General features: G+C 51.6%; 1 protein-coding gene across 1 annotated transcript in view; it reads left to right on the top strand.

Moving 5' to 3' along the window:
- The window catches only part of LRRC75A (leucine rich repeat containing 75A), a 93,037-nt gene that overhangs the window by 36,976 nt on the left and 32,930 nt on the right, over nucleotides 1-23,131 (top strand). Inside the window, exon 3 of the mRNA XM_054209557.1 lies at nucleotides 21,884-21,996. Coding sequence (XP_054065532.1) covers nucleotides 21,884-21,996 — 113 coding nt within the window. The remainder of the gene's footprint in view (nucleotides 1-21,883; nucleotides 21,997-23,131) is intronic.

Raw genomic sequence — 23,131 nt, 5'->3', positions numbered from 1 at the left:
TGTCTCCCTGCATGTTTCCTTTGGCATTAAATGCTGCGAAGAAGTTAGTGCCAGTGTAAGCACAGAGATGCAAACTCCTAATGCTGAATCATGGGCTTCTGGCAAACCGTGGTGGTAAAACGTGCAATAGCAAACCCGAATAAATCCAGCCTGTGTAGCACTGAGGCTCTTCTGCATGAGATGCTGCTCGTTGGATGCATTTGTTCCTCTCCCCCTCCTTTGCACGGCTCAGGGCTTGCACCAGGCCATGCGGTTGCTTTGGTGCTGGAGCAAGCGATGGCTTCTCCGGGCTGGCGGTCCCTTACAAGGCTGCTGCGGCAAATGCCGGCAGGTGGCAAGTGTTCGCATGAGAGCGGCAACAGCTGTATTGATACAGCAAAGAAAATATCGCCATACTCTGCTGCGCGGTGAGGCGCTCCGTCAGGCATCCTCAGGGGCTGACAGGCAGTTGCTAAGTCCTGGAGCATCCCTGGGAGGTTGATACAGGTGTTGCCTTGGAGAGGAAAGTAGGGACCAGGCAGGTGACAAGTCCAGCAACAGCAGGATTGTGCTTCAGCTCCTGGTCCAGCCTTGTTTGGGCTTTAGGTGCCACCACCCCTGCTTTAAACCCCCTTTTTTTTTTTGGCAGCTCTGTGCGCTGGGCGAAAAGTAATTTCATCCTGGTGTTTGGTTGTGATATTCCGAGACACTGATTTTCTTTATGTCCCCCCAAACCAGCAAGCCTTAGTCACCTGGGTTATTTTCCAGCATCCGGTCCTCCTTTCCCCCAGACTTCTTTCCCTCCCCGCAGTTTCTTTGACAGAGACTTGGCAGCCGCCTACGAGAGCAGGAGAAAGCTCAGGGCCAGGACTGTTGCAGAAGTTTTGGCTTTTGCTCTGCCGGCCAAAAGCATGCCGTTCCATCCCGTGGCACGAATATACGTGAGTATGTAGGTTGAGGCAGCTGTGAACTTGCCCACGTCCATAAGGAGGGACAGATGGGGCTGACCTGGACCCTGGTCCCTATTAACCTGCTCTATTAAATACGTGTCTGCTTGGAGTTCTGGGGTCTCGCTTTCCTCCTCCCTCCTGGCGAGAGCACTTCCCTGTACGTTGCTCTTTCCACGCAGCCTCTATTTATACCACCCTTAGCTTAAAGGTGACCCCTTGGTCTCTCCTCTGAGCTAAAATAAAAGTTGAATCATTTTTCCGAGCTCTGGGTAAACACGTCCTGGTCTGTATGGCCAGAAAAAAAGTTGGCCTGGGCTCTCCAACGTGGCTGTGGCTCAGCGCAGTTCAGTGGATGCTTGTTCCAGCGAGTAAATTCAAACCAGCAGCAAGGCAAGAAGTTTAACTTGCGCTGGAGGAGCCTGGAGTGCTTTGAATGAGCCCGAGTGCGGAAATCATTTGGGTGAGCTTTCATATGGATGTCAGGATACAGTGTGTAAAGGCCGGATGGTGTCTCTCTGGACCCTGCCGAGATCCCAGCCTTCCCTGAGGCGTTTGTGTTCGGGTGACTTTTGCTAAAGGAGCCAAGTGAAAACTCTTTTCCGTATCACTTGGAAGTCGGGGTTTGGATTCGGTCCCATCCCTGCTCACAAATGTATATGGTGATTCAACCAAAACGGGGTGTCTTGAGCACCCCTTCCCGGAGGGGCCGGGACGTGCCTGCAGCACGACCGCGCGGTGCCTCCGGAAACGCCAATGGAGCCGGGCGAGAGCAACTGCCCCGCTCTGGCTGGGGCTTTGCTGCCGGGGAAGGTTTCGTATCGAATAAATGCTGCCATTGCACGTGAACGTTGTGTTGAGCGATGCCCGTAGATGTTGCACTCCGTATTTATCACCTTGTGCAGCTATTTTAAACCTTTGGGGGTTTATTACGCCTTAGAAGAGGCAGTTTTGCTCTTCTGGAAACTCTCATGTTGTGCAGCAAGTTTTCCAGCGCGAGTTCGAGGGGGCTGTTTGCGTAGGATCAAAGACATTTGAACAAGTGTTTTCTTCCCCATGGCCGTGACCTTGCCTGGGGCAGTCTTTTATCTTCCTGCCTCTCTCCAGCCTTGTGGAAAGGTGCCAGGCGGGTTCCTCGGAAAGCGGCTCGGCCCCAGGCACAGCCCACAGCCGCCCCTCGCTGAACCAGGAGGCAGTGGGTGCTGCTGGTGCTCTTGGCCCCCGAGACGATGTCTGCCCGTCCCTGTGAAACAGGGAAAGGGGACAAAATGCTTTGGCGAAGCCGCATGGTGTGGGACGGAGCTGCCCCGATGCCCCGTATCTTTCCTGCAGCCGCTCGGGTTTCCAGCGGGAGTTGTTCCAGGCGAAGGAGCTGAGAACACAAACGCGTAAGGAGCAAAGGGCCCCCGTAAAAAATTCACAGCTCTTTTTGCCAACAGGAATATCTGGCCATAAACCGTTGGAAAATTAAACCGGTTTCTTTTTCCACAGACCAAAGCCACATGTATGGATGACTGATGACCATGATAGGGAGTGAGTCAGGTTTTCCTCTGGTTTGAGGACTTGTTGAACGTGGGGTAAGCGCTGAGCGGAGCCGGGGAGAGGACACAGTGAAGCCTTGGGCAAAGGCAGCTTTTTTCCCTTGCGACCTCGGGGTGTTTGATTGCACCAACTCGTACGGTCCTGGGCATGTGCCCAGGTACCGGGGAACAGCCGGGGGGTGTGGAAGCTCCTCCAGCCCCCTGAAGGCTGCCGGGAGTAGATCCAAAGTGAGATTTTGGCTTTGCTGATCCCCATCCTGCCGCTTTCCGTGGAGGAAGGCTTTTCTGCCGGTGGGCGGCTGGGCAGGGACTGGCGGAGCAGCTTAGCAAAACCCGGGACCAAAGTTCAGCTTTGCCTGTCCATTCTTCTCCTGGCGCCCGCGCCTCTTAGGCTGCAGCTCCGCGAAGAGGACGGGTGAAAGGCGCAATCTCGGTTGCACGTAGGGCGCTAGGTGCGGGCAAACATCTCGGCGTGGAAGCTGCCTACAGCAGATGACGTGGCCCTCAGCTTCCCCACCAAAATTCACGGTTTTCAACATATACGGCGACAGCAATGTGTTCGGGAGGGCATTTAAAGACTCTTCTAATAGATTGGTGTAGCTGGAGAGGTGACGTGCTGGGACTGGAAGCAAAATGGATTTTGCCCGCGTAGCTCTGGATAGAGCGAAGATCTATTTTCTTGTTCGCCTCTGCGTCATTCGAGAAATACGTGCTTAGCCGCGTCCCGGGCTCAGGTGTCTCCTCCTGCAGGAGCTCTAAATCGATCAGGTTTGCAGTGTGGGCTTGATTACATGAATTGTCACCCGTGAAAACAAGAAAGTATAGAAAGAAAAAGTGGTTATTTTGACCTGGACGAAATAATATATTTCTAACCCTTCTTCAGCCCCCTGGTATATGGATTTAACTTACAGATGACGTTGGCTTTTTTATGCCCTGCTTCTTTGAAATGTGTTATTTCTGATGGAGCTGTGTTGAAGCTAACAGGAGCATTTTTTGCTCTTATTTTGCTGAAACAGTATTAATAAACTCAATTTATACAGGGTGAATATAATCAGGGTACCGTGACTGTCAGCTCAGTGCCTTTATCCCCAAACGAAGCACCTAATCCGACTCCTCCAACACGTGTTATTATTTGATCTTGAATTCAAATTATCATTCCAAGTTTCTGACGTCACGGTCATTTTTTATGGCAGTACGAGCTGAAATTACAGGTACGAGGGGATGACACATCGAAGGACGCTCAGGCACAGTCTGTTGGGTGAGTTTCTCAGCCCCGACGAGTTTCTTACCTTTCCCTTTTGCTATTAGACGTGCAAGGAAAATGCATCTTCTTACAAAGCTCTGGGATTCCAGATGCAAAGTGCGATGACAACACTAAGTATTATTTGTTCTTTGCTGTAAGAAACATCGTAAAAGGAAGCTGATTTATGAAGAAAACTCTGTAAAACCCCAAATAGCTGGTATAAAAGCGAAGGGGATGATGGAGATTCAACTAAGTCAGTTGTATTCTGTATTAATGGCTCTTTTTTTTTTTTTTTTTTTTTTTTTGCTGGTCTTGCTCCAAGTGTGAAGATCTCTCTTCACGGGTATCGAGGACATCTGCAATACATTAAAATATTCTGCAGTATGAAACAGGCTGCGAAGCTCAGACCCCATTAACGACAACTCCGGTTCTTTCCGAAGTGTCATGCCCTCTGCTCACCTTTCCTTTGCAAAAGGAGAGATGATGTTCTCTAAAGAAAGAGATAGGTGTTCTTTACAGCCCCTGCGTGTGAGCTAAAGCTGAGCAGAGCGCCTTGGAAACGGGGGGAAAAATGCACTTTGGACGTTTTTTTAATATTAAGGCTAAAAGGGAATAATGGTGAGGCCTAGATGGGCTGTGATGGCAGCGCCGCTGGCAAATTTGCCGTTTCAGCTGTGAAATGGGACCTGCGGAGGGCGAGGGGATGAGCCCTGCCTCAGCCTCCTTGTCCAAACCCCGTGTGATGCGAGGAAGCCGCTGCTGTCCTCGTCCCCCCACCACCCCCCCCGATGAACTTGCTCCCCAGCACTCGGCCCCTTCGCGCGTGGGGATGTCGAGCGGTCAATCGCAGTCTGATCCGTGGCACTGTTCTGCTGGCGCCTGTTTTTTTACTTTTTAAAACCATACGCCTCGCCTGCACCAGCGGGGAAGCGGCAGGGTGCCACCCTTTATTTAAGCACGCTTCATGGTGTGTGTGTGTGTGTGGGGGGGGAACCCACCACCACATTAAAATGTCAGGTATGTTAACTATATTTCAAGCAATAGCACCTTATAAAAGGTGCCAAATCTGCGTTCTCCCGCAGCGCCAGCGTCACGGCTGCGGGATGAAGTGGCTTCTATTTGTGCAAGGCACTATAATGTGTTTTGTGTGTAGGGTTTGCCTGCCCTTAACCCCCGGGCTGCTTTGTTTTCCCTTCTCTGAGGCCATGTGTGATGGGGTGACCCCCCTTTCTGGCTAGCTGGGTATCTCCCTTGGGTGCCGGGGCTGATTTATGAAAATTACAGCCCATTTTGGCCATATTATGGCCACTTTTATATACCAGTTGTGTCTCCAAGGGAAATTCAGGCTGTTGAGCCTGTTAAGCGCAGAAGAGGCAGGCGTGGGGGGGCAGCCTGGGGAAGCCCACCCAGCACACCCCGTTATCAGTGCCATAAAAATTGCCCTCGGATTAAAAAGTCTTGAGTTTTTTATGGGTTTGGGCTAAGGCCCGGCAGCGTGTGCGACTCTCACTGCAGTTTGGAGAGACAAAGAAGTCTTTCTCACGTTCCCAGCTACCTAACTGATACCATGTGGGGGTCAATGAATAGAGGAGCTGTGATTTGAAAGTCTCTGAAATGCTGCAGCACAATTTGGGATGAAAGAGGTTGTGTAAACACAAATGGTTATTGAATGAGCTGACTGAGGCTTTTCAAAAAAAAAAAGAAAAAAAAAAAAAAAAAAGTCCAGTGTGGCCAGGGTGACTTTTACCAAACTTTAATGTTTTTATCTCTTTTGGGTTGCTTAAACCCAAAATCTCAATGCCGGCTGGCAGAATTGCCGGGCTCCTCACTCAGTTCCCATAATAATAAGACGACCTTTCCTAACCACTGCGTAACCATCTGCAAACCCTCCTAAATGCCGCAGGCTGGATTTCGTCGGCTCGGAGATGGATTTTGCAAGGCCTCCGAAATGTCAGGTGCCACGCGAGCCGGCGAGTGATGTGCGAAGCACTGCGTGCGCAGCTTCCCCTCTTCTGCCAAGCAGTCGAGAGCGTCTTGGGTGGCAGCAGTTGTTGGTGATGGGCGACATCACACAGGTCAGAGCTGGAGCAGAAGATTAAAAAAAGAGCCAGGAGCAGGAAAAGACATTTCATGGTGGCCCCATCTTTCATGAAAAGGGCAAGCACCCAAGATAAACTTCAGAGCTGAATCCAAAGCAGAAGAGAAGGGGGAAGGGGGCAGGTCAGCACAAGTATTTTAATGCCAAAAAGAGAAGGGAAAGGTCCGTGGCTGCATTTTGGAAGGATCTACCAGTTCCTTGGGTCAGTTGTTTCTTTGCTGCCTCGTTATTTCTCTTCCCAATTTCTTCTCCTCTAGAAGAAAAAAAACCCGTAGGAGATGACACAGATCCCCCCTGATTCTGCTCTTGACTCTCCCAGTGATGCTCCGTGGCTGGACAGAGAAGAGGCTTCTCTCGCCTTGCTTCTTGGTGGCCTCCCCTTCATGATGGGCAAGAAAAAGAGCCATAAGAGATGCTCTGCTGTGGGTTGTGACAAGCAAGATTCACTTCTAGCGTTGGTGACGTCTCTTGGAGAAGGGTCTACCGTTTGTCTTGTGGCAGCACCTGGGGCTCAGCAGTTCTGCCTTGACAGAAAAGAAGAAACTACATGTTTAGATGCGGTGCTTGGGGGTTCAGATTGTCTTCTGGAAGATATTCTTTCCATCTATGCCATCTTCTGTGGTGAAGCCAGATCTTACCTGCCTCTTCCGTAGTGGACCCTCAAGTCCGTACAAGATACAGTTGTCTCCTGCGTGCTCTGCTCCTCTGCCTGCAGACTGATCCTAGCTTTCCCAGAGGATTGTCAGAGACAGCAGTTTTTGGTTTCTGGATGAAAATGCTCTGAAATTTCAGAAAACTCAGCCTATTAGTACAGGGGAAGGGTTTGCTGCTCAGCCCTGTCGATGTGATAGAGACTGAGAGCGCACGAATGGGGAGAGCATCTGAATTGAGTCCCTGGTCTCTTACTCAACGCATCGCTCCCCTCCAGAAAACGTCTCCTAAGAAGGACATCGAAGAGCCGCTGGTACACAATCCATGCCACAAAACGAATTTGGATCAAGCAGGCATTGTTTGATCCTGTCCCTTGCTCCCAGAGAATCACAAGATGGGGAATATTGCTAGGAAGAACTGTGATGAAGGAGGGTGAACCACTGAAGCTGAGCTGCTTTCACTAGAGCTGGCAAGGGCTCTAGTTGCCCTGGTTAAATTTAAGTCTTTTCTAAGGCCCCTCCTGGCACAGCCCTGGCAGCCAACAGTTGTGTGTCATTGCACAGAAATACCGGTGCAAAGGCGGTTTCCCATCCCGAGCTGAGCATCCAGGACTGTCCGTGCTGCCACACGCTTCACCTGCAGCCTCTCCGATAACGCTGAGTAAGTGTCCCCGAGGGAAACGATGGATTGAAGAAACGGGTACCTCATTAAACAGTAACAACGTACTTTATTGATGTTTTCCGATGGTAATTGACATTTGAGTTCAGCTCATTTAGCTTTTAATCAGAACATAATTTACCACAAAGGAAGGAAGCATATTGATTCCCTGCCTCCTCGTGGGAGCATTCGTATTTATTTACCTGGAGCACTGAAGAGTGGTGGGGACCTCTCCCGCGGTGTGGCTGGAGGGCAGAGCCGGGTGACTTGGGCACTGGGATGATTGTTTTAATTTCTGTTTCCAGCCTAACCCACAGGTGTGTGAACACTAAGCAAGCAAACAGTCTGCCGGCAGTGTGGATTTGCAGAAATGAATGGTTTAGCAAGGAGAGTTTGAGGGTTTTAATAAGGAGGGGTGTCCTCTCTATTGAGAGACCACTGCTGATGGCTGAGGAATTGTCCAGCCACGGGTTATGGCCACACCTGAGTTGGGTCAGGCAGAAAAGTCCTGCTCGCCGTTTGTCAAGCTGGGTGAAAGATATTATGACCCGATCTCAGCTGTTCTGGGGCTGCGAGCAGCTGGTACACCCGTTTTTCAACCCTGACCACCGAAGGCTGTCGGTGCCCAGGACGTATTTTGGTTAGCCCTGTTGCACCCGTGCTGCTCTCCTGGCAAGGCAGGGGCAGTTCCTCAGTGTCTGGGGAAAGAGATGGAGGTAGTGACGCGTCCAGAGTCTCTGGAAGGGCAGAGAAGCGAGCCCTGCTGAGGAGCACGTGGAGCTTAGCTAGCAAGGGCTCAGGAGTATTGGGTGATGCAGGTACAGGGTCCTACAGGATGGTGTAATTGCCTGCCCCAAATCCTGCCCTGTGCTGTGGACTGGAAGAAAAAAATCCATTGTTTTGCCAAATTTCAGCTTCTTTGCTGGGTAGCGTGGTCAGCCTTTGCAGGGGGGGTCGGAGGTGCTGTGGCAATTCAGGGTGAGCTGAAAGCGCCTGAGGATAAAGCACTGTTGCTGCCGTGCTGCTCTCCATGCCCTTTCCAGGCTGGGTCCTCAAGCCCTGTGCGAAGAAGGGAAAGAACGTTATCAGCATTTCACAATAGGGGAAAGCGATGCCTGGCGTTGGGACGGGCTGTGCACACCACTGGCTGAACCAAAACTCCTCTGGCTCTCGGAAGCGCTCGCGTTTCCAGCGCTGATCCTAGAATTTGAAGAGTTACTCGCGTTTAGCCCCTCTGCAGCATCACAGCTGTCTTGATGTACGCTTCAGGCTATTTCTCGGAGCAAGGAGAAGTTTTGCCTTTTGCTACCGATCTCCAAGCTCTTGCCTTTGCAGCCCCCGGCACAGAGTCACCTCGTCGGGGCAGCTCCTCGGGGGTCTGGCTGTCTTGGGGTCTTGGAGATGCTTTCACCCAGCCAAACGGAGGAGATGTGTCGGTGAGCAGCGTTGCAGATCTGGGGTGGGTCAGGACCCCGTGGGGTGCTGATGAGGCAAGAGGAGCCCCTCTCTCTGGTTCAACCCACGAGTACGAGGTGTCCTCCTCCTCCTGGGGATCACCAGGTGATTGCTCCTTCCAGAGGGGATGCAGCTGCGCTGTCTCTGTTGGGCAAAAAGCACTAAAGAACTGCAAAGAGCCAAGGTCTGGCAGGTAGGGAAGTTGCCAGCGGGATTTTCAGCAGTTGCCCTTCATAGATGACAGGGACTGTGATTTCTGGCCAAAGTCCAGCAAGCGATTATCTCACAGTTTAGGATATTTGGGGATTTGGGTAAGAGCTTTATCCCACCCTCTCCATCTTCAAAGAGTTTTGCGATCATTAGGTAATTTGCTAATCCTCCCGCTTTCTCTGTCTCTTTCCCTTTCCTCCATTCCGTCCCAGCTTTCCAGGAAATCCCCAGCACAGCTCTTTGTGTCTGCGTCGGTAGTTTCGCATCCGCTTGGAGCGCCTGATGGAAGCGACCCCGCTCCCTCAAGCCCTGCTGCATCCTGGAGCTGTTACTGGGAGAGGTTGGCTGGAGCGCAGCCACTGCTATTAGCTGCTGCTTCATTACTGTCATCTTATCTTTTTTTTTTTTTTCCTTTTTTTAAAGAAAAAAAAACCAAAGAAAATTCCCAGTTCTCTTGTGCCTACGAAGGCCCCACAGTGGTTAATGAGCTGAAGACGAGCGTTGCTCTAAGGGTTATGCCCTTGCCCTGGGATCCACGTTTCTGTGCCCGCCTGCAGCGGGGAGCAGCGGGGACCGATGCAAGGGGGGGTCGCTGCCGCCCCTTCCCAGGCTCTCGTGCGCGTCAGGAGACTCCCAGGGGTTGTGGCGAGGGGCTGAGAGCCCCCATGGAATGACATAAATATTTGCAGTGGTATCCTGGGGACACTCCTGCGCTCCTCCAACAGCAATAACAGGCTGGACGGGGGTTTGCTTCCCGTGGGATCCGGTGCGGTGCAGCTGAGACACAGGCTCCGTAGGAGATTTGTTGGGCTGGGAAAATCTCTACGTGCTGCCCTGCATCTGGGACATAAATAACCAAATAATCTACTTCTGGTTTAACCCCGGGGTGAGAGGGGTACAAAGAACAGCGAGCGGTTCCTGCATTTAGCAGCAAAAGCGGGTGCTGGGCTCCAACCTGCATTTCCCAACAGGATTTTCCCCCCCCCCGAGAAATGTCAGCTTCTGCAGAAAGTGGCGAGGGCAGGGTCTGGCTGAAGAGCCGCGTTTGCTCAAGGCAGGATGGTGGGAGGTATCATGGACACCGTGCCAAGCTTCGTGCACCCAGCATCCATCTCCATCCCGTGCGCATCGCTCCCCAGCAAAAAAAAACAACAACCAACCCAGGTTTCTGAGAACCTGAAAAGCAAATAGAGGAGTCGCCGTGGAGACGCGGTGGTTGCTGCGGCCTGGGGCCACGCGGGTGAGTAGAGACAGCAGGTCTGTAGGTGAGGGATGATGCTGTTTGCCAAAACACGCGGGGGAGCTTTGCCCGCAGACCGCTCCTGGACGGTGGCAGGGAGCGATGGGGAGCGGCTGAACCCCACTGGGGAGGAGCTGCCCCGGGGGCTCTGCGTCCCCCAAGGCTCCCGCGTCAGTCCTCCCTGTCTGTGCATGCAGGAGGATGGCGAGTGCCATTGTCCACCGAATACGCTGACTTCAGCAGACATTAGAGGTCGGCACCTCCGACCCCTCTTCTCGTTTGCAGTCTGGCCAGCCCAGCACCTCGGGTGTTTTTCTGCCTTTGCTGTTCTACACCAGCTACGATGATTAACGCGCGAGTTGGTTGTTTGCAGAGATATTTCCAGGGTAATGAATGGCTCTTCTGGATTTTTAGCTGCTTGCTTTGTTTTATGATAACGCCCTGCGTCTATCAGAAGGATACAGATGCATTTGTCATTAAAAGCATGACCCAGTGACCCTTCCAGGAACAAACACTGGCATCTAGATGGCCTTCCCATTAGTGACTTTGTTTATAGCGCTGAAGTGGGTCCAATTTATTTGGTTGAGGACCTTACCGTGCGGATCAGGAGCACATGTTGGAGTGGTGATGCTCAAAAGCCTCCCCTGCAGTCACAGCTTTGCTGTGTGCGTCTCAGCTGAGGGTGGAGTCGGTGGCATCAGGTAATGCCACTGTTGGGTGCAAAGCAGCACACGGATCCCCTGCCATTCCTCGCGTCGTTTTGTGACTGCTGCTTATTTATCCTCTGCTGCGGAAGCTAAGCTGGGTACCCTCCAGTAGCTCTCACAAAAGATTTTTATATTCTATTTTGCAATTTCCCTTTATCTTACATGCTCCCCTCAGGGCCATCTATCACCTCGAATTTTATTGCCTTCTTTAATTGCTTCTCTGAAGTCCAAGTGCAATATTACTCCAGGATCCTTTTGAATAACTTCCTGAGTTGCTGCGATGCCATTCATCTTGTACTTCTGGCTCTCTTGATAGGCCCTATTGTACATTGCTTTTCATTTTGGTGTGTCAACACCGGATCTAACGCATCGCACTTTGGCCTTTCGTCAAAGCGGATGATGAGCGCTTCTTATAGCAGTATCTGAGTTGCAAAATTGGCTTTCATTTCATTTCTCTGTTTCTACAAATTTCCGCTTTCAATGTTCTGCTGCTGCTGCAGCTTCACCGGCTCCTACTTTGGGGTAGTTCAAGGCAGGGTTTAATTGCTGGTGTCCTTGGTACTCTGTGGTCGTCTTAGGTCGTCAGTACTGTGTCGGGATGTCCAGTGCAGATGTCCTCAGCCATGGGTTTCCCGTGTTTGGCAGTGGCTTTGTGGTGTCAGGCCAGTCCAGAGCTGGACTGGTCTGGCTGGTTTTTGCAAGAGTTGAACAGGAGCAAATCCGTCACTGAGAGCAAAAGAATTAACCTTGCTGTTGCTCAGTCTCGTGCTGGTCATCTTAAGGAGGTTCATGTCCGCTCCCATCTCTGCAACGGGCATGTGATGGCAAGACGTGGCAGTCTTGCGCCTTTGTGGTTTGGGCTGAGCTGGGGAGAGGGTTTGCACCGTTGATAGATCTGCCTGGAAGAAGAGCACTTGGGTTATTTTGAACCATGAAGTTGACGCATGCGCCACGCTCGATGGCTGAGCATTTGGTTAATTTGACCAAAGCCAGTTGCTCCTTTTGGACCAAGGAGTTAACAGGACCTTCTGAAGACCGGCTGCAATGAGCGTGACGAGGAGCGATGGGTCAGGCAGTTACCCTCAGCCGAGAGCCTGGTTGTCCCTGCAGGCACCTCCTGCCCAGAAGTCCCCAGGTTGGGCCCCTTATGTTTTGCACCAGTTGTTGACTTTCTCCCTTGTTGAGTTTTATGCTGCTGTCAGGCAAGACTCCACAAAACGTTAATTTTGCCGAGCTTGCTGCCAGAGCTGATGCTGTCTGCCCTGGCAAGGACTGCCTGCCATCTGCTAAGGGACACCTTCAGCTACTGCTCCTGCCACTGTGTCAGGTTTCTCCAGTAAGGTGGTGAAGACCAGAAGTGCTACATGCTCTCAGCCCAGAGCTTGCAGCTAATCATGGCCCAAAACTTCAACGAGTCTTATGCAAAAGCATTTTCAGCTTTGGGTCATGTTGTGCAGTAGCTGGGGCTGCCGTTCCTGTCTCAGCCTGCCTGGCCTGATCGCCGCAGGCCTGGGCATGGGGTTTGAGATTGTACTGGGTGGTTTGGTTGCTGGGTTTGGGTTTTGCCAGGTAATGGAATGAGTTTTCTGATCAGGAATGCTGATGAGGAGTGGTTCCTCTTCTCTGTTCTTGCAAGATCTCCAAAACGTTCCAAGGGTTGCTGCTGGACGGGAAGTTTTACTTTCTGATAAGCTTTTATCAAAGTATAGTTTATTGCTTGGTCCTTCTCCTCCTCAAAAAATAAGCCGTCTTTTTCTTTGCCTTTTATTTATGCTACTTTAGACAGCTGCTGTTACCTCTGCCCATTCTTAAGAGGGAGTTTTTGATGGTAAAGCCTATGCCCTAGCAAACCAGGAGGAAGGGAGTAAGGTTTCCAGTGCGAGCAACATTCCGTATCCAAAGAGCATCTGGAGCTGTTTGGTGGGTTTGCATTGTTTCTGTGCAACTTCTCTGTCTATGCATTTCTATTTCTGTGTATCTTTTAACATACTCTCCGTAGAATTTCCCACAAACCACTTCCTAATGTATGAGAGAGTTTTATATGAAAATACCCCCATATTAGGTGATTCAAAATAAGATACAGTACCTTATTTGATGCTAGGCTTTGGCCCTCTGTAAGCCCTGTTGGGTTCCTGTGGACCCGCAGTGGCCACTGTAAAATACAACATTGCAGAACAGAAATGAGAGATTTGTCCAGGGTGGCGACACTCATCTCCTGGCAGAGAGCCTCCAAGAAAGGGACCTGGCTGTACATGGTAATTTGACAGGTCTGCGAGGGCCTCGCTGGCTGTTCCCAGGTCCGTGACCCAAATCCTGCACCCCATGGACCCAGCTCCACCACCCAGTGCCCTTCCACGGTGGGAAATCAGGAGCTGGTTTGGTTCTGTTGTCTTTTCAAACCTCCTGCTGCTGTGTGGATGGCTGGGAAGGACTCTGCAGCGAGCTCGCTGCTGGAGCCATGCTGAGAAGAGGGGTCACCAAGCCCAAATCTGAATTTCCCATGCCAACAAAAACGCATTTTTCCTGTAAGAACGCAAATGCCTTTTCTCATATAAGAGATCTTCATTCTCTTCCAGGACCAGCTGTTCTTTTCTTGGCTGTTTCATAATGTGAATTAATCATGGGGCACATCCTTCCCTTACAAAAGCCATCGGCATGTCTCTGCTGCCAGTGAGAGCTTGGCCCTAACCTTGAGCAGGGGGAGGCGCGGGCGGTGTTTGGCCCCGTGGCTGCGTACCTGGGGAACCTCAGGACAGATCAAGTGGATTAGCTCAGTTGCCATGATCCCTGCTGGGAACAACCTCATTAAAATGGCCTTTATTAAACTTGTTCAGTTTCTCCTCTAATTTGAATTAAAATGGCCTTGATTTATTTGCAAAATAATTTCTGCATGGTCGTATGGGGTGGTTGAATGGACCCGTTTAAAGCTATATTGTCACTTTATTTGGATTTAGTTTTCCTCTGTGTGGTCAAGATATATCACTTACGTCCACCGTGCCCATATCTGCTTGCCTTTGGGTATCATCTGCCTCCTCGCTCGTTCCCCACGTGCTGGGGTCTTTTCCCAGAGGAGTCTGGAATGATGGAGAGGGAACTGCAATATCCTTACAGTGATATTTTAAGGACGTTTCCCTGGAGAGCTCTTCCCTACAGCACAAAGGGGATATTTCCATGTGCGCTTTCATGCCTTGCCCGAGGAACTCAATGACTGACCAGCCATGCAGCAAGAGGGGCTTGTTGCTGGCGTGGATCCTCCTCTGCACACCTGGATGGGATTGTAGGTAGGAGCAACCACGGAGCCTCCTGCAGTGGTGGGACGATCTCACACCAACCTTGAACGCTCGCTGCCGGCTGGTTGTCGGCATGTTTTGGCCTTCGGTGGGAGGGGAACGGTGGATTTAAAGCCTTTCCTACCTCCTCGGCTCCTGGTCTCACAGGAGGAGGATGGTTTGCTAGAGAAAACCTCCATTAGGGTTTCAAAAGGGAAGTCTGGTGGTGGCTTGCTGGGACTGGGGCTGGCTGCAGCGCAGATGTCTGCATGCAACAATAGGCTGCAATTTAGCCCCACACTTTGAAAGCAAGAGGTGGGGGGGAGGGAAAAAAAAGAAGAAAGAAAAGAAAAAAAAAAAAAGAAAGAAAACCAGAAAGCCATTAGATGACTTCAGCTCCTCGTGACTACATCAAAAGGGAAGGCATCGTAAATTTGGTTTCTGTTAAAGCCCGGGGCCCCGGCTCTGGGGAGCAGGATGCCGTTCTGGTGGCAGCGGCCCAGGAAAGCCGTTTCGGGGCCACGGGAGCGGCTGCAGGTTTTGGGTGGGCAGAGCTTTTTCCTGGCTGCTGCATTGACCTGGGTTGGAGTGGGGGGTTCAGCCGTTCTGTGCCGGTGGATGGTGGACGTGGCTTTCGCTTACTAATCGCCTGTGTCCCTGTGTCTTCTCTTGTCGCCTTCCCAGTTAGGTATTTGGAGATCCCGGTGGCCCATCAGCTTTGGCACGTGTTAGGGACCTCCTGGTGTTGTGAAAGCTTTGCACATGGGGACGCGTGACAGTGCTGAGAGAAAATTTCCTCTTCATTTTGTTGTCGTCCCTCCCAACCCCCAAAGTCTCTCCCTACCTCCGCACAGGTTCCTGGGGGTTGGCTCTCCTTTGCTCCACGCTCATTTGTGATAACTGATTTGAGGTATGTCAGAGCCGTTGGGGTTGATCTGTCCTAGAGCTTCCTAGAGCATCTCTCACTATTTTATGTCTTTGTTTTACTGCGTAATAATTCAGCTTACCATTGTGAGCGTAGTTGGTTTTTTTTTTTCCCTCTCAATTGTTTTTTTACTCAATAGTCCAAACGATTATCCTATTGTCCCAGCTAATCACCCAAGACAAATGAAACAAGGAGGAGGATTTGGAAGGAAATCTATCATTCTCTGTATTGTCTGGGTGTGAAATAGGTCGTGTTTTAAGGGTCAGCATCCACTGAACTTTTGTGGAAAGCAAATATCGTGGCTTGAGGGGTCTCCACACCAAACACTTCGTATGCGGGGAACGGTGCTCCCAGGGTGAGCGCGGTTTCCCTGTGGCTGCAATGGTTTGTGCGCGGACAGAGCTTTTTGCGCACTGAAGTGGCAGCTGCAAATCCTGCAGCATCCTGACAGGAATGATGCAAGTTTGAAAGTTTTTGGGTTTTGTTTTTTTTTTTAAAGAAACAGAAAAGGCGAAAAAAAAATTTAAACTTTAATTAAGTCAAAATCATGGGTTTGGAGGGACAATTTGGGACTTTTTGCATGTTAAGATTTGCAGTACGGCACCTTTTTTTTTTTTTTTTTTTTTTTTTCCCCCCAGAGGCTGATTGCAAGTGACAGAAACATGGGGCTATGTAATAATGCGAGCAAAAACCTGTCGCTTCTTCCGACCCGAGACAATGGCTAATTGTTCTAATTTAGGTCAATCCCTTGCTGTGCTGCAGCAGGAATTCTTTACCAGGGCCCTTTAATCATTAATGTTGGCCTATTTTACACGATGTTTGGCCCCGCTGCAACCCCCCCCAGGGCTCCGCGCACCACCAGGGATTCTGCTGCTGGGGGCGGAGCTGGTGATTCATTTCTCAATGAAAACAAATTAATTTGCAATAACATCTTTATCACAAGGCTTTCCTATGCTTTGTGTCCTCCTCCGAGTTCTCTGGCTGCTTCTTTTGGAGGAGAAATCCGGTTTGTGAATACAACTCTTAACCTCCTTGCATCGCCCCGGTGCCGTTGCCGCACGGTGATGCGAGGAGGGCAGGCGGTGACACCGCGGTTATTTATCCCCAGCGAAAACACCGTCCTCCTCGTCCCATGTTTGCTTTCCCGTGGTGTCATCCCTCTGCTTCCAATTACCCCCTCCTCCCTCTGCTTCCAATTACCCCCTCCTCCCTCCCTCGGCCGAGCAGCGAGGAAGGCGTCCAAGGATCGCTCGTTTGTGGTTGAACGTGGCGTGCAGATGCTGGGTGATAACCTCACCCGCGGGCCCTCTCGGTGCACGGCGCTGAGAGGGGCTGAACAGTTTCTCTCCTACGCCACAGGTGAGACCATCGGTGAGGATAAAACAGGTCCCCGTGAAGAAACCAGGGTGGGTTTAGCAGGACACGAGGGGGATGAGCCTGGCTCCTCGCCTTTACCTGCTCCAATTTGTCCCTGGGGTTTGACTGAGTCCCATTTCAAGCGCTGCTGCTCCATCCCTTCATCCGGAGCTCTCCTCTCGGGGCTGGAGCTGCGGTCAGGAGCCTGGTGGTCCCCGGCACATGCCTGGTCACCCCATCTACCGTGGGGACAGACGGGGCTCGACTCGTGCCGCTCTCCCTCGTTTTCCAGTCGAACAAGATGCCGTTGGCGCGGGGCTGGTTGTGGATCGCAGATGGGGCATGTGCCATGAATCCCTCTCCCAGCTGAAATCTGTTAAAGGATTAAAATCTCATGAATCTCCGGGCGCCTCCTGGCAGCGAGCAGCCCTCTCCTTCTCCAGAGGGCTGGAGGCAGGCGAAGACAGAGGAGGAATGACGGGGAAAGGGGCCCTTTGCAGGGAAGAGCCTCTGCTCTCAGCTTTCCCCTCATCCCTGCTCCGTCCCGCGCTCAGCATCCCGTCTGATGGCCGGGAACTGCGCTGGGTCTCTGCCAGCTTGGAGAGGACGTGGTCGAGTAGGAGCCACGACATTGCCCAAAAACTGCTTCTCTGAGCTGATGCTTGCACCAGCGTTTGCTCTTTGTGGGCTCCATGAGTCTTGCGGAGAGCCGGGGTGCTGCATAAACGCGCCCTGCGAGACTCGTCTTCTCCTGAAAACTTTCCAGCTGAGCAGCCAAGACAACGGAGAAGGGAAGCGGGTGCCATACGGCTTTCTTGCTCCTTGTACAGAGGCTTTTGCCCGCAGTTCGGGTGCTGCTCAAAGCAGTCTTTTTGCGTGTGCGGCACAGGTTTCTCTCCCTGTTGATGTAGGAGCTGTACAGGTGCGTGCAAGATCCCGGCACCGAGAGCTTTTGCAAACTCGCAGATGTTTCCAGATGTGTGGCTGATGGATCTGTAGGGAGTTAGCTCAGCTGAGGGCTCGTCACCAGCATCGTTACCAGCATTTATCAGCTGGCCTGCGAGCGTGGTGCTAAGAGAAAGGGCATATTTTTCCTGGCAGTGTCGTCAGCTGGGAAAGCTGAACTCCCTGTGTGGTCTGTCCCATCTCTCCAACCCTGCGATGCTCTGCAGTTCTCCTCCCGGAGCCTGGAAACCAGAGTAACAAGCGCACGTTCCCACGCACGCGCACTGCACATGCCTGATGGTAGAAGGAGCCAGGTCTTCCATGCTATCGCTGGCGATGCCTTTGCTGGAGATTCATCCCTGCGTGTTGTTTCGGGAATGATCACTGCTGCAATTCGGTTCCGGTGGGGAGACAATGTGCTTAGTGAAAATGGCGGCTCTCGTTGTGTATGTCTTGTGCTTGATTATCGTCCCTTCTACGGAAAGGGCACACAGTGTTTGCTTTGGTTTGAATTTCTGCAGGTTGAGGGCAGTCTGCCTTGCCACTCATTTGCCCTCTGACCACAAAAAAACCCCACCCCAGTCTTATGTTGACCTCGCCTAAGTGATGCGATATAGACTGATGTAAGCGGAGCAGAAGGACTTTTTGGCCATTGCTTTTGATTTTGCGGGAAGTGATTAGCGACTGGAAGCAGAGAGGGGAGCAGCAGCATCCGTCTGCATCCAATGGGGTTTATGTCTTCTCGTGCATCACGCCCGGGGATGCTGATGGTACCCAGCAGAGAGGATCGTGCTGGAGAGCAGGGGTGTTACCTTGCATCGGAGGGAAGGTCGGCGTCAGGGTGTAATGCTGGCACGGCGTCGGGAAGCCTACGGGGATAGCGCTCAGCATCATCCCTCCTGCCGGTGTAAAGCACTAACCCCGCGCTCTCCGGGCAGCCCCGCGTGCGGTCGCTCTCCCCGTCCGCCGGGCAGCGAGGTTAAAACTTTGTCAACACGAGCGAGCTGGGCTGAGTTTTAAGCTGACTCAATTTGCAAACAAGCTCTTGGGCTCGGTCCCACCAGGGTGTGCGTCAGCTTCAATTATTTCCTGATAGACTTGGATCACAAACAGTGAAAAAGCCTTTGTTTAAACCATCAGACGAGCGTCCAGCTCTGCCTTTGGCACCGCGTCAGCTAAATCCCTCCTTCTGCGCGCGTGTTTTGTGCACCCCAGGGCAGCTCTCGTACGCCGGGGTCAGGGCTGGGGCTGCTCTGGAGCATCCCGCAAAGCTCTGGCGAGGAATTGCAGAGGTTTAGGAAGATACCTAAAAAAAAAAAAAAAAGTGGGTTCTCGAAGCAGAGAGGTTTGCGTCTCACCCGTGGGCAGGTGATGCACGGTGATGGGAATGAGATGTGCAGAAGCAAGGAGCCCAACCCCAAAATTGCGATTCTTATGAAGGCTCTGAAATGGCCCGTTTATTTATCCCAGTGCTAAACTGGGGCACTTATCTACAGACCAGTGCGGAAAAGACTATGCTTCTGTTGCTGGCTTATACCCTCGCATGGTACCAAGACCAGAAGGAGATGCATGAGTTGCCGTGTGCTGAAATTGTGTTCTCTAAATTAATTTTTAAAACCCCAAAATAGAAGTAGCCCAGTAGCTGCAGGGCTTGTGAGTTGAGCTTGCCGGTGAAGATCAAAGGGCTGGAAGAGTGGTCTGGTGGGGATGACCTTGTGAAGGATGAGCTGACTGCGGCCGCTGATGTAGAGAGATAAGGATTAAAATATGCTTTGCCCTGCTCTAGCGTCTTTCCTTGGAGCCCTCGATGCGCTGTATCGGTGTTGATGGATGATTTGCTGCGTTCTTTGAGGGGGTTTCTTTGGGCTGAATTTCTCAGAAATCAGCTTGATGTGAAGTTCAAGGTCTGAGCTTCCACCCGCCATCTGGACACACGGTGCTGGAGGTCTGGCAGCTGCGCACCGAGGGCTGGCGCGAGCACGCTGCCCGGGGGGAAGATCCCTTGCTGGAGAGGGAAGGCGGTCCTGCCACATTTGTACCAGCAAAAACTTGTTTATTTTACTTTCTCTGCTATTTTGCCGCATTCCTCTTGGGAATGGTTTCACTTCCCCCACTGTTGAGTTGTCAGGGTAATACTGGAGACAATTTTAATTGTCTCTTTCAGGATTATATTGGAGGCAACGTGCAGCGCTGAATTGCTACGCGGTGGCTACTGGCTCCGCAGCAGTTTTGCCCCTTTTTTCCTTTCCAACAAGAGTTTTTCCGCGCGATACGGTGAGGGCTTGGAGATGGAAAGCCCCGCGCGGTGCTGAGGGTGGACGCTGTCATGTCGGGGCTGTTGCAATGGTTTGCAAGGAGGAGCTGGGAAAAAAAAATGGTTAAACGCAAGCTGATGGCACCAGGCAGCTTGGTGGGGGTATTATGCAAAGGTAAAAAAAAAAAATAGGGTAGGTGTCAAAACTCGTGGGGTTTTCTTCTCGCATTGGGATGCTGGTTACGCAGCGAGGAAGGTGTTGCTGGCAGGGAGCGAATGGAGAGCCGTTCCAGGGAGCAGCGTATGCTGTTGCCTTCCTAAAATGTTTTGAGGCTTTAATTAAAGAATGGCTGCAATGTGTTTCCAGGCCTTCCGGCGCAAAACATGAAATAAAACCTTCCCTCTCATTATTTTTTCTGTGTTAATTTGACAGGCTGAGCCTCCTAGGGTTCATCCATCCCCAAGACTAGGGCAGTAGATGTTTCTTGCCGCAAGGTCGCCAGCGGGAGGGGAGATCTCGGCATGCCTGAGGTTTAGCGTAGGCTGATGGATGGAATGGAATGGAAAGGAAATTTGTGGGATTAAAACCCTTATTTCAAGTTAAGCGCAGTGATAAATGAGGTGTTGAGAAGTACGGGTTTAAATGTGCTCTTAAACCCATATTTCCTCCTCCGCAAACTGGGAAGCAGGGGGTACGGCTGTCAAAAGCTTGCGGAGCTCAGATGTGCTCCAGCTCAGCTCCAGCTCGTGCTGACACAGCGTTTTCCATACACCGTGTCCTGCTGGTGTCTCTGGGTCTGGAGTTTCCACCTGAGCTGCCGAAATCACCTGCCGCCGCGCGCCTGATGGAGGGAGTGAGGGCTGGTGCCGTCGTTCGGCTGCTGGTTTGCGCGGCTGGAGCCGGGCAAGCATCGCCCCCGAATTAAATCAGCTTTTGGTTAATGGTAGTCGCCCTGTAGGCACCTGGACACGTCTGGGAGAAAACTACCCCCATTTCTCTCAAGCCTTAGTGTCTTGCAGGCTGGATTGAATGGAGAAGCTGAAGACCACAAGTCCTACGCTGATATTTCTGCTCCAGCCATCTGCAGATATGCTCTTTCTGTCCTGGCTTTGTGTGTTTGTTTTTTTTTCCCCTGAGAAAAACCTGCTGTAATTGTTTCCCCTGCACAGCCAGAGGTGATTTGTCAAAATCCCTATCGCTCCTTGGTTAATTCAATATTTATAATGTCTTTATAAGGCCGGTCCCGCTCTGCCGACTTGGAGGTGAGGGAGGAGAATATATCGCGTGAATTAGGCTGCACGAAACGCGCAGCTCCCAGCTCTGCCGGGGCGCTCGGGCTCCAAGGGAGGACGTGAAGGCAGCAGGAATTGGACGTCCGGGCAGAGAAGATGGAGCGTCTTCCTCAGCATCCCCTGCCCAGCTCCTCCCAGCACACAGCAAAACCCTGAGCACGCAGCGGTGAGCTGAGCCCAGGCTGAGCGCTTATTTTAGGGCTTCCTATTCAGTTCCTGCGTCTTCTCGAAGACATTCCGTGATGCAGCAATTTCATAAAACCGGGCAGATGCCACAAATTGTCACATCTTGATGGTTTTTTTAATCATTATTATTTTTTAGGTGGAGTTAATCACTGCTTGGGACCTTTCAGAGGGCAAGCCAGGCAGGGCAAGATGAGTGGTTTGCGTTACTGGATGTCACACCGTGCATTGCTATGTAAAGATCTTGAAATGAAACACGATTGAATCGTCAAGATACCAGTATTTGTATTTTATTTTATTTTTGGGAACGAAAATTTCTAGAACCAGATTCTTAGAATCTTTCAGAGTTGAAGTTTTCCAAGCCGCTATCCTTTTGCGTGAAATTTTGATCAGAATTGAGAAGACTTCGCCAAAATCCCCGATTTCCCTGAAGCTTTTTTTTTTTTTTCCTAATAAATATATGCTGTGAGAGTTTCTGATGCGTGCTGTTCCCGAGATCTCCACCAGCCTACAAAGCCTCTTAGTGTTTGCTCTTTTGGAAACCGGTTTGGATGGTAACGTATGGGTTGCTTGGTTTATTTAATCGATCTCTGTAAAACTTTAGTGCTGAAAGCTATTACGTGGTGTCAAACGATAACGGTCCCAAGAAGGGACCTTGTCACCCTTAACCAGGCAGGGCTTGTGCATTCACGTTCCAGCAGCAACGTCCATGGCTGTGCAGGACGGGGTGGCCCTTGGCGAGACGCTCCATCCTTGCAGCGTTGTAGCGATCCGCGGGGTTTCTTTTTCCCAATTCCTCTACAATTTTTAGCGTGGTCCTTTACGACTTGCCAGCTCCTGGTAGGGAGCCGCTCCAGGGTCGGAGCATCCCGGGGGCATCCCGGTAACGCTGCAGACACCTTACCTGGCGTCCCTCCCTTGTCTTTGCAGGAGGGGGACTCCCTCGGGGCCATGGAGAAGCTTTGCCGGCAGCTCACCTACCACCTCAGCCCCCACTCGCAGTGGAGACGCCAGGGCATCATGAAGAGGAAGCCGCAGTCCTGGTGAGTCACCTCTCGGAAGCCACTGTCACCCTGGGGGGTCACTGTCCCCTCCCTGGTCCTTGCGTCCTCAGGCCACCCCCAGGCTCAGGAGAGCTGGAAGGGGTTTTTCCACGATGCTTTGGGCCGTGGTGTGCAAATGTGGGTGCTGGTGGGAGCTGCCTGTTGCAGACCTGCAGCGACAGGAGGAACAAATCCACCGCGATGAAGGAAAGGGCTTAAAAGCATTAGCCGGGGCTGGGAGGTCAAAACCTTCTCAGCCTGCCACAGCCTTCAAACCCCTCAGTCGTCTCCTGTCTCACCAGCGTTTCCCCCCGTGCGTGGTTGTGTTATCAGGTTGCTTCGTGCTCACCCAGAGGTGTTCTCCTCCTTTTCCATTTTCCTTGCCGCGTTGCATCCCGATTGCAGGGGAGAGCAGCACGGGGAGGGGGAACGGGCTGGGAAACCTGAACCATCCATCCCCCAAACATCCCAGTGCTGGGCATCGGAGACCAGGAGACAAACTGCTCCAAAACATCCTAATTAGCTGGTAATTAGCGTACAGGCATGTGTCGCCATGCACACGGTGCCTTGCAGCGTGTTTGCCCGAAGGGAACTGTTTGATTAAAAATAGAGAGAAAATGACCCCGAATCCTCAGCAAAGCATCCCGACTGCCGATGTCCCGGATGCACGGAGCTGAAAAACCTGTGGATGAGGCTGATGGGGATGCAAAGGGCTCCTTGTTTTCTATAACGTTATGCATTATATATTTATTATTTTTGTTTAAGGAAATAAGGAATACAAAAGAAGCCGCAATCCGGCAGAGTCAGGATTTGTATCTAGGTGCTGGCTCATGGTCCCAAGAGAGTTCTGGTTCCTGTTGTAGCAGATGCTATTTGTAGCCATAGCGGAGACTAATCCCCTGAAAAAACTTGGTCTGAAAAGAGAAGAGGAGGGGAGGAAAATAACACAAGAGGAAAAGAGACACAAGGCAATAAAGGATTGTGTGGCCAAACGGGATTAGGACCACGTCTCCCGGAGATCTGGCTCAGCATCCTCGCACCCTCTTGTGCTTGGAGACCCAAACGTGCAGGAACGCCTCCGTTCCGTTAGCGGCCGTGACTGTACTCTTATGTGTCGAGGAGCGTTTTTAAGATG

Source organism: Rissa tridactyla, chromosome 7 (genome assembly GCF_028500815.1).
Source record: "Rissa tridactyla isolate bRisTri1 chromosome 7, bRisTri1.patW.cur.20221130, whole genome shotgun sequence".
In the NCBI taxonomy this organism is placed as follows: domain Eukaryota; kingdom Metazoa; phylum Chordata; class Aves; order Charadriiformes; family Laridae; genus Rissa; species Rissa tridactyla.
The sequence above is the reverse complement of the archived record's forward strand: the minus strand, read 5'-3'. Positions and strand labels throughout refer to the sequence as shown.